This window comes from Mercurialis annua, linkage group LG1-X, assembly GCF_937616625.2.
Source record: "Mercurialis annua linkage group LG1-X, ddMerAnnu1.2, whole genome shotgun sequence".
NCBI classification, from domain to species: Eukaryota; Viridiplantae; Streptophyta; class Magnoliopsida; order Malpighiales; family Euphorbiaceae; genus Mercurialis; species Mercurialis annua.
The window spans coordinates 65,040,829-65,052,010 of NC_065570.1; the positions used below are offsets into that span (position 1 = coordinate 65,040,829).

Below are 11,182 nucleotides of genomic sequence, written 5' to 3' on the forward strand. Positions count from 1 at the left end.
CACATAGTTTAATTTTTGTTTCATTCATGCCCTTAAAGTAAGCAATAAACTTAATAACCCATTCTTTAAGTTAATAAAACTTTTATCATGAAATACCTGTTTTAAATTTTTTTAATTTAAAAAATATTAAACTAAAAATATTATTTAAGAGGTGAGTATATGTTTTATACTTATTTAGTAATATATTTACACTTAAAAAGAAAAAAATTAAAAATCTGAATCTATTATAGTAAGTAGGTATTATTTTGATCATAAGCGGACCTAGAAAGAGTTAACTGTCCAAATATGAATATATAAATTAATATATATTTCTTCCGACATAAAATTTATAGCATTGTTTAATTTAAAATGTATATTTTTATCAATTTTACTTATCTTATAAATTTTTAGTACAATCTTTTCCATTTTATCTCACATAGCAACAATAGTGAAGCAGCTCAGACAAATTAGGGACTAAAATAGAAAAACCTTGAAAAATACAGAGGCAAATAAGAAAATACTTACAAAACAAAGTCCTTGTTATCAACATCACAAAAATTAAAAACTTATGAATTTTCATAATAATAATTATAATTAAGACAAAGAAGTATAAATAAATTTTTTTGAAAGATGCTGAAAAATAGCTCGGTGTCGTCTTCTACATTTTGGTGTTTGTCTTGTCTGTTCCATAATACAGTATAATTCTCCATTTTCCATTTCCATAAATATTTATAAATTCCTGAGCCAAACACACTCTTCCATTTCTCTTAACTATATAACCACCACCACTTACTTCTCTCTCTAGATCCTTCAATTTCACTCTCATCCTTAAACCTCTGTTTGTTTCCAGGTAAAATTTTATACAACCAAAATTTATTTTTCTCAGCTGTTTCTTAATCCTAATCACTTCTAACTAATTACTTTTATCAGCTGAATTGAATTTGTATCAGTATCTATGGCGACCGGAGGAGCTGTACCTGCGTCTTTTACTGGTTTAAAAACCAGAGAATCATCATCGTCCAGCACCTTAGGGTTTGTTAAGAGCATTGATTTTGTCAGACTATCTGATATGAAGAGAGTCAACTCCGGCAAAAAAAGAATCTCTATGAATATTCGAAATTCCTCTAATCCTGAAATGATTGAACTTCAACCTGCTTCTCCTGGAAGCCCCTTGTTAGGTCCGTTATTATATAGTTATTTAATTCTTATTACTATTCTTTGTGTGTGTAATAAACTGATAAATTATCGATTACGATTGGAATTCTTGTAGTGCCTAGGCAAAAGTATTGTGAATCAATTCACAAGACTGTCCGGCGAAAAACGCGAACAGTTATGGTTGGAAATGTGGCGCTTGGTAGTGATCATCCTATTCGGGTTCAGACCATGACTACAACGGACACCAAGGATGTTGCTGCAACTGTTGAGCAGGTTTCCTCTCTTAAACTTTATTTTTAAGCTTTCTATGCTCATTATTTTTGTTATAAGCAGAAGTTTTTTTAACAATTAGCGGGTTTTATTTATGTAGGTGATGCAAATAGCGGATCAGGGGGCAGATTTAGTTAGGATAACTGTTCAAGGGAAGAGAGAAGCTGATGCTTGTTTTGAAATAAAGAATTCTCTTGTGCAGAAAAAGTGAGTTTAAATTTGTAATTAGCAGTCTTGTGTAGTTACAGATGCAATCAAGCATGGTACTGACTGTTTTACAAAAAATTATTTTGCAGTTACAATATTCCGCTTGTTGCGGATATTCATTTTGCTCCATCAGTTGCGTTAAGAGTTGCTGAATGCTTTGATAAGATTCGTGTAAATCCAGGAAATTTTGGTATGGGAGTTGCCTATTTGACTTTTAATTTGTTTTTATGAAATTTATTACCAGTAGTTTTTATTCAACATGATGCTTCATTGCAGCTGATAGGCGTGCTCAGTTTGAGGAGCTAGAGTATACAGAAGATGACTATCAGAAAGAACTTGAGCATATTGAGCAGGTCAGGCTACTATATCAAAATGATTATTGCTACCTTTCTATTTGATGGTATGTTGACGCTGACATAATTTTCCTCCTATTCTCTCAATTGTTTCTTTCCAGGTTTTTACTCCATTGGTTGAGAAATGTAAAAAGTATGGAAGGGCAATGCGTATTGGAACTAACCATGGGAGTCTTTCAGATCGCATCATGAGCTACTATGGAGATTCTCCTAGGGGAATGGTAAGCAGTAATCTCTCTCACTTTATTGAGCTTCTTTGTGCTTTTGCTGTTTGACCTTCGAGATTCAGTGGCATCATTTTGATTGTATTTTGTTTGACAGGTTGAATCTGCATTTGAGTTTGCAAGGATATGTCGGAAATTGGATTTCCACAATTTTGTATTTTCAATGAAAGCCAGTAACCCAGTCATCATGGTCCAAGCATATCGTCTACTTTTAGCAGAAATGTATGTTCAGGGCTGGGATTATCCCCTGCATTTGGGTGTCACTGAAGCTGGAGAAGGTGAAGATGGGCGTATGAAATCCGCAATTGGTATTGGGACTCTTCTTCAGGTATGATAATAGTGCTTCCGTACGAACGTATGGAAATTGCATATTTATATTACATTATGCATCATCAGGTAGTGGCCTATTTTGGAATTGAATTGTAATTATCTAAATTCTTTTCTTCATTTTAAGTATCTTATCTCGGAAAAAAGTACATATATTTGACATTGTGAGGAACATATTGAATGTACAGGATGGTTTGGGTGATACAATCAGAGTATCGCTCACAGAAGCACCGGAGAAGGAGATAGATCCTTGCAAAAGGTTGGCTAACCTTGGTATGAGAGCATCTGCAGTTCAACAAGGAGTGGTAGGGCCTTACTATTTACTCTTCTGTTACTTTTTGTTAACACGCTTAAGCACAAGAAGTTCTGCAGTATAGGACTTTGCTGATTCTTGATGGTTTTCTCTCTATAGGCACCATTTGAAGAAAAGCACAGACATTATTTTGATTTCCAACGCCGATCTGGTCAATTACCAGTTCAAAAGGAGGTCAGACTTTACCTAGGATATTTATAGCAACATTCTGCTTATTTTTCTATATTCACGCTTTACAGTAGTTGATTCCTTGTTGAATTGCAGGGTGAAGATGTGGATTACAGGGGTGTCCTGCACCGTGATGGCTCTGTTCTAATGTCAGTTTCATTAGATCAGCTAAAGGTACTAGATACTGACTGTTCTTTATTTATTTTCCTCTTTCCCAGTCTTGAAATAAATTGGGGACAAAGTGTGCGGCAGGGCTTAACAGTCTTGTCTCTTTGTTCAGGTACCTGAACTCCTATACAAGTCACTTGCAGCAAAGCTCGTTGTTGGAATGCCTTTCAAGGTCTGTTCTTTGTTTTAATACATGAAAGGGCTTTATTACATTGAAGTTATTGTATGTTTTAATGGTCATATTATTAACACAAATATTTGTTATCAGGACCTCGCAACTGTTGACTCAATCTTATTGAGAGAGCTTCCACCTGTGGACGATAGTGATGCTGTAAGATTCTAACTCCCGTTGATTCATTCTTTCAGAAAATTATAATTTTTGTCATTAGAAGGCTGAGCATTTATGGTTGAACTTGAACCAATTTAATATTTTGATAGTAACTCCAGTGAAAGAATCTGAATGACTTGATGATATTCTACCTCTTATTCTTTCCAGCGGCTTGCTCTCAAAAGACTGGTCGATATTAGCATGGGAGTTATTACTCCTTTGTCTGAGCAGCTGACAAAGCCATTACCCAATGCTATGGCTCTTGTAAATCTTAAGGAATTATCAACTGGTGCTCACAAGCTTTTGCCAGAAGGTTCTTTTCCAATGCTCTTCCATATACTATTTCTTAATCAAGTTGTCTTTTTCTTTTTTATTCCATTTTTAAGCAAGCATACTGATAATATCTCATCATGAAAATTAGGCACGCGCTTGGTTGTGTCTTTACGAGGCGATGAGTCTTATGAAGAACTGGAAATCCTCAAAGAGATAGATGTTACAATGATTCTTCATGATCTACCAAACACAGAAGATAAAATTGGTAGAGTGCATGCAGCAAGAAGGTAACTTGCAGACTTGAATTTAGTTACATGTCATTAGTTTAGGCTTAATGCCATTAGCACATCAATTAGTCTGAATTTGAGTGTTGTTTCCAAATTTACCATTATCCTGACAGTTGAAATTTCTGTTGGCTGTAGGTTATTTGAGTATCTTTCAGAGAATGCTTTGAATTTCCCTGTAATTCACCATATTCAATTCTCCAATGCAATTCATAGGTAACAACACATGCAATTTCTTTTTTTTTTCCTCGGATAATCAATGGGGATGCAAGAGATGAATAATTATAGCTTATATTCTCCTTATATTTTCTGTATTTGCAGGGATGACTTGGTCATTGGCGCTGGTACAAATGCTGGAGCCCTTTTAGTAGATGGTCTGGGAGATGGTATTCTACTAGAAGCACCTGATCAGGATTTCGATTTTCTGAGGAATACCTCTTTCAACTTACTACAAGGTTGCAGAATGAGAAATACAAAAACGGTATGAAGCCTTTAATGTTTGGAAAATACCTCAGTATAACAACTTATACAAGATATGGTTTCTTACTAAATTGCCAAAAAATAACTGCAGGAGTATGTCTCATGCCCATCCTGTGGTAGAACATTGTTCGATCTTCAAGAAATAAGTGCAGAAATACGAGAAAAGACATCTCATTTACCTGGTGTCTCGGTATATGTCTTATACATCCTCCATTAAATAATGAACCACTGCTTCTTTATATCGAGACTCATGTTCTTTCTTTTCATTGTTAGATTGCAATCATGGGTTGCATTGTAAATGGACCTGGGGAGATGGCTGATGCAGATTTTGGGTATGTTGGCGGTGCTCCCGGAAAGATCGACTTATATGTTGGAAAGGTATTGAAATCTTTCTTGCTCTGAGGTTCACATAGGTTTCATCAGCATTTATGCTGTCCAGTTCTTACTATTTAATTAAGGATCACAACTTAATTTGTTTTTGTTTCATCAATTTTGTGATTTGCGTCAATTATAACTAAACAACAAATAAAAACTAAAGGATATTATTGATAAAAAAAATTACATTTTAGTTTCTTATCTTACTGTTATAGTAAATTAGTTCACATTGGGAGATAATGGGAGATAAATTAATAAAAAATTCTATGTTATTATAAAAAAAATAAGAAATTTTTGTCAACCAGTTTGTTATAGATATAACTTGAGAGAATAAATTATATCTTATAATTATCAATAAATAAAAAAAGTATTCAAGATATATTTATAAATTTCATTATAATTGTGGACAAATTAATTTTGCCCAAGGATTGCACATTACTTCATTGGATTGCATTCTAAGGAGATATTTGTAGCGTGTCAAAACTGATGGAAAGTATAATCGTATTTCAGACTGTTGTAAAGCGAGGAATCGCAATGGAGGGAGCCACAGACGCGTTGATCCAACTAATCAAAGACCACGGCCGGTGGGTAGATCCTTCAACAGAAGAGTAAGGTCATTTAATTAATAGACTGATACAAAAGAAAGAGGCAGTGAAATCCTGAGGAGTTGATAGCTGCTGCATCTTGTAGAAATATTTCAATGTATGTGAACTTCAAGTTCCATTAGAATTTTTACATTTTTATATTATGATACAAATAACAGAGTAATTCCTTTACCACCAATAAAGAAATTCAAAAATTCGTAAATGTTGCAATTTTATTAGCAAGCAATGTATGTATTCAGTGTTCAACATTACCAATTCAATTTAATTCAGAAAATGTGAGATATTTATCGCATATAGTTCTGGTGCAGTCACAATTATATTGAACCTGTTTTTAATTAGTTCTTCATGCAATGTAACAGTCTCTTTATTGCCTTTAGGTGCAACAATATGACTTTTTTTGGTAATTACTGCCAGTTATTATTTCATGTTGGAAAAGTCAACTTTATGTCCTTTTGACGTTTTACTATTACTATTATTCACTACGTTTTATGATACGTCATCACTCGAACAAATATAGTTGAATTGATTAAAATTAATTTTTTATTTATTTTTTAATTTTCTAATTAAATGAATAGCAGATTAATAAAAGCTAGTAAAGGAGTTATAAAATTAAAATTATCGGTATAATTAACAATATCTTCAAATTGATCATCATCATAATCAAAATCAACACAATCATAAACAACAAAAAATCCAATAAGTCTCAATTGATCAAAATTCTACAGTGCATGGAAGCAAAGCAGAGGAAGGGGAGGAGAATCGGTGAACATACGAGGAGGAATATACAGCGGCTCCGATGATTACGTAGCCAAGAAGCAGCAATGATCTAGCGGAGAGAAGCGGTGGAATTTTGGCGGTGACGGTGGTAGTCATGAGAGACAAAAAAGAAGAAGGATTTGAGTGAGATTGCCCAACAAAGAACTGTTTGATTTGTAGTGAATCACGATTTTGGTTAGCAAAGAAGAAGAAGTGGTTGGAGGTTATAATTGTCCAATTTTCTTTTAAATTTGATTTAATTTGGGTTAGGAGGGATTTATGGAAAGATTTTTATTTTTTTGAGAAATTACTGCCAAAACTAATAGTGTGAGGTAAAAACATAACACCATAGTATTTTTAGGGGATTTGTGAAAAAAACCCAAGATTAAATTAGATGAAAAACGGTACTAATCAATTTCAATCTCACAAATACATACTTTTATCTTTTAAACAATACAATATGATCTTTTTTTTAATTTTAACCTTTTACTTTTTTACAAATACAATAAAAATCATCCACCTTATTCATTCTCTTCTTCCGTTCTTCTACTGCAACCAAATCTAATATCATATGTTTCCCTCTTAAATCCCAATTGAATTTCATAACCCTTTCTTCTTTTAAAAAAAGATTATCTTCAGATTGCTTAAACGATCACCAATACTGCGGCGATCAAGCTCATCTTGTTCGAATCTACCATTCCTATTACTAATTTCATCTTTGTTTGATTTTCCCCAATTTTTTGTAAAACCCTAGTACTTCTTTCTTACGAGAAGCTGATGGATAGGAACGTTATTATTTGTGAGTCTTGTTTCGGTGACACTCTGTATGTCCGTATGGTGAAGTCTCAATTTTTTCTCTTTTATTATATTTTAAATTAATTATGACATTTTGTTTGATTTCATTGTGTGGGTTTGTTAATTTTTTTGAGTGAGTTGTATTGATTTGTTGTAGACCAAAGTTGAATTTGATAAAGAATGCAAGATATGTGAATTTGACAAAGAATGCAAGCTGAATTTGAACTCAAAGTTTGATTCTATTTCTGGTGACTCTACAACTGATTTTACTATTGTTTTTGCTCATCTTGTTGTTGTCTCGAGGTCATCCCGCTGTTGTTCGTGACCATTCTGAAGTCGTTCTTGGTCGTCATGTAGCTTCTCATGGTCATTTTGCTGATGTTGCTGGCCATCCTTCTGTCAACCTAATGCTTTCTGCCTAAGAAGCACGGAAACTTCGACAAAGTTGCGTTTCCCGTTTCGGAAACGTTTCGGAAACTGGAAACTCTTACCCGCACGAAACGTTTCGGGCCGTTTCCGTAAATTGTAAAAAAATTAAAATTATTACCCACAAATAAAAAAGTCTAACTATTTACCCATAAATTTTACATTCGCATTGCCCACAATACATCAAATATACTTATTTGTGTTGAATTATATTATATTTTTTATATATTTATAAAATTTTAAATAGTTAGTATATTAAAATGAATTATTTTGTTAATTATCATAAATATTTAGATAATATTTTTATAAATATATCTCTATATTTTTGTTATTTACACGTTTCCCCCACGTTTCGTGTCCTTCATTTTGAAGGATTTTTGTTTCCCCGTGTCCGTTTCGTATCGTTTGCGTTTTCCGTTTCCGTTTCCGTGCTACCTAGCAGTTTCTGCTCATGATAGAACTCCTTGGGTTGTTTGCACTAGTCTGATTTTTGGTGCTGCAGATTACTCAAATTATGAATATGCTGATTTGTCTTCTTTTCTTCAATTCTTAGTTTATGGTCTGTAGTCCTTGTTTTGTAAGTTTCATAAAATGATTCAGTTTCTTTATTTTATCTTCTAGTTAATAGAAATGGAGATCTAAATTTGTAAAGTTTTGTTGTTAGTTAACTAATGATGTACTAATGGTACATCAATAATTTTATTTTTAGTACACTGTTAGTAAACGTTAGGTTAACCGTTGGTAAATTTATAATAAATTTTGTTTTGAATATATAAATAATAAATCGGTGGTAAATGGTTGATAAACTTGAATTGTGTATTTTAAACTAACTGTACTTTTAAAAAAATTAATAATTTTGTTTTTAGTTAATTAATTTGTAGTATTTTATTAATAATTTTTAGTAAATTTAAAATCGTTAGTAACCTGTTAGTATAACGCTGGCTAATTAAAATTGTATTTTTAAAACTAAAAAAATACTTTTAAGAATAACAAAAGTTATTTGTGCAAAAAAAAAAATACAAATTATATTTTTCAAAAACTTGACATCTAAAATATTGTCTTCTTATCTACCAGAAAGCTCTAGTGTTTAACCGCAGTAAAATTTAAAAAAAAACGCGGTTCAGCAGTAAAATTTACTAAAAGATAAGTTTCAAATTTACATTTTCATCACTCTTACACTCCAGTACGATTCCTTCAAAAATCAAGCAAGTGTTCAATCTTATCTGATTTACTCTTGAAATCAATCTTCATACTAACTAAATAACACTGAGATTTATCAAACGACATATAATAACGTAAATCGCACATTAAATTATCTGCAACTGATAATGATTCACATCAAGAATCATATGTATAATAATAATACGAACAATTAACAAAGTGAATCGCAGTTGAACAATACTAAAACCTAACACTCAATCCATTAACCAAATTTAATAATAGTAATAAAAAATTAACAATTGAAATTGAGATTTAATGAAATTAACCTCTTTAAAGAAGCTCTCGTCTGGCAGCATAACCGTACTGCGATCTTCTAAGATTATCTTGTCTCTTTTTATAAACGAATGCACCTAATCCAACAACACCGCCGGCCACAATCACACCAACTGCAATCCCTGCTTTCTTTCCGCCGCTTAATCCCGACGATTTCTCTCCGCCGTTGTCGTCGGCTTCTACATTTGAAGTGTGATTCACGTCGCCGCTCACTTCTGCAGGCGCCGGCGATGGAGTATCCGGAGAATTATCCGGTGCTGGTGTAGGAGTAGGTGGAGAGTTTGTCAGATCTGACGGTGGAGGTGCTGGCGGCGACGAGATTGGTGAATCTGACGGTGGAAGTTGCGGAGATAATGTTCCGTTCGGCGACGGAGATGGAGAGGGTGAATCAGCCGTCGGTGAGTCAGCGGATGGCGAGGGAGAAGGAGAGGAATCAGACGGTGACGGCGGTGAGAGTTGAGATGAGGAGAGTGTGGAAAAGAAGAGAATTAAGATGGACAATGCGAAGAATTTGGAAGACATTTTTGAAAATTTGAAAAGATTTGTTAGATCTGAAAATAGAAAATTTAAAGAGAAAAAAACGGTTTATGAAAAAGTGGAGAGTAGAGATGTAAAAGGAAAGGAATAAAATCTTGTAAAAGAAGAAAGCCGAATAGTTTGTGTTTGTATTTGAAGTTAATTCTAAACTTTGATTTAGGCAAAGGGGTATTGCTCTTTAAATAGGAATCGAATAGAGATTTGTTTTCAGTGAGTGTGATTTTTTTTAATTTTAAATTTGATTTATTTTTGTAATAATTAATAATTTAAATTAATTCATCATTATCGATTACATTACTTTTACTGAAATTTTTTTTGCCTAAATTAATTTTACTGAATTGACTACCACTAAAATATAATAATTAATACTTTTAAATATAAACTAATTTTTAAAAATAAACAATACCCTATAAGCTCAATTTAATCCAAATACTAATGGTAATCAGCACTTACTGTTTTCTCTTTGATACAAAATAAAAAAAATACAAAATAAATTTTTGAATATATCTTTATATACTAGTTTCGCATTACGTGCTATGCACGTGGCTCGTAACGTAACACGTCAATAAACGTATTAGTAAATATATTATAATTATATCAATTTTTTATTTACAATTAATATTAAATTAGTTAAGAATTTTTGTAAAAATAAATATAATATATTCGGTTATTAAATTTGTTCCATACTGAATTTATTCTTCTTTTGATTTTATAATAACCATAATTAAATAATTAATTTAATTTTATTAATAATATCTTTAAAAATAATAATAAGATAGAAATTTAAATAATAATATATTGATCAAATACAGTATTTTAATTTTGTAGTTCAATCAAACTAAAAGATAGGTATTCCTACTAATTTGGAGACAATTTAGTTATTTTTTACATATTAAAACTAAATTGGAGATAAGTTAGCTACCTATTCTAATTAGGACTTTAATTACAATAGTGATTAATTAAATAACTAATTAGATAATGACTATAAAACCTTTATTTAATACTAAACTGAAAAGGATTATTCGGTAAATTTGCCTGTCCCCTCCCCCATCCGTGCTTTTATATATAGTATAGATATAGATTATAAATTTGTGAGTTTGAAACATTAATTATAATGCAAAAATAAATATTATTTTTTCAATATATATTCTAAATCATATAATGAGCAAAAATAATTTCCCATATCAAGAAATTGATGGATACGAAATTACGAATTAGAATGTTTAGATGCAACTAGAATGACTTTATGCTATAATGTGATATTCCGTGTTTTCAAATTTGTTTTGGTGGATTGGTTTTCTGTTTAAAGTTTGGTTTGTGATGGACTTTAGTTGTGTTTTCGCTTCGGTATGTTCTCGTTAGGATATGTTATAATTATGGTTTATGCCTTCTTAGACTCGTCGACTGTTCGTGCGTTAGAGTTGAACCAGGTTTAGTTCTTGCCGAGCTTTATGGGGGATTCGCAAGCAGTGAGTTTATGTTGCTATTTACCGCTTTATTAAGTAAATTGTATATTTTGTACGTATATTTACGCAGCTATTTGAACTTTTTTTCGACATTATGGATCTGAACTGAAACGGACTACTCGATGGGCATCATCGAGACTACGTGCTTATCGGTATAATCATATGGTATTTGAGGTAGGTTGGAGATTCGTCTCGCCTT

The 11,182-nt window shown here is 32.2% G+C and overlaps 2 protein-coding genes across 3 annotated transcripts; one reads left to right on the plus strand and one right to left on the minus strand.

Annotated features, from left to right (window-relative positions):
* Positions 1-625: 625 nt before the first annotated feature.
* On the plus strand, positions 626-5,711 carry LOC126653812 (4-hydroxy-3-methylbut-2-en-1-yl diphosphate synthase (ferredoxin), chloroplastic). Of its 2 annotated transcripts, none has more exons than XM_050347757.2 (20): positions 626-829; positions 910-1,157; positions 1,250-1,407; positions 1,505-1,611; positions 1,701-1,801; positions 1,888-1,964; positions 2,066-2,185; positions 2,286-2,516; positions 2,704-2,820; positions 2,928-3,002; positions 3,093-3,170; positions 3,277-3,336; positions 3,433-3,495; positions 3,661-3,805; positions 3,914-4,052; positions 4,188-4,265; positions 4,371-4,530; positions 4,621-4,719; positions 4,803-4,907; positions 5,415-5,711. In XM_050347757.2, the coding sequence occupies exons 2-20, from the start codon at positions 935-937 to the stop codon at positions 5,514-5,516; spliced, it is 2,238 nt and encodes a 745-aa protein (XP_050203714.1). In that variant the 5' UTR covers positions 626-829; positions 910-934; the 3' UTR covers positions 5,517-5,711. The 2 variants fall into 2 exon arrangements, with proteins under 2 accessions (XP_050203714.1, XP_050203723.1); XM_050347766.2 differs by having other exon boundaries at positions 930-1,157.
* Positions 5,712-8,758: 3,047 nt separating this feature from the next.
* Positions 8,759-9,664, minus strand: LOC126665316 (vegetative cell wall protein gp1-like). The gene has a single exon (XM_050358081.2). It carries the CDS (start codon positions 9,500-9,502, stop codon positions 8,978-8,980), a length of 525 nt encoding a protein of 174 aa, XP_050214038.1. The 5' UTR covers positions 9,503-9,664; the 3' UTR covers positions 8,759-8,977.
* Between the last annotated feature and the right edge of the window lie 1,518 nt (positions 9,665-11,182).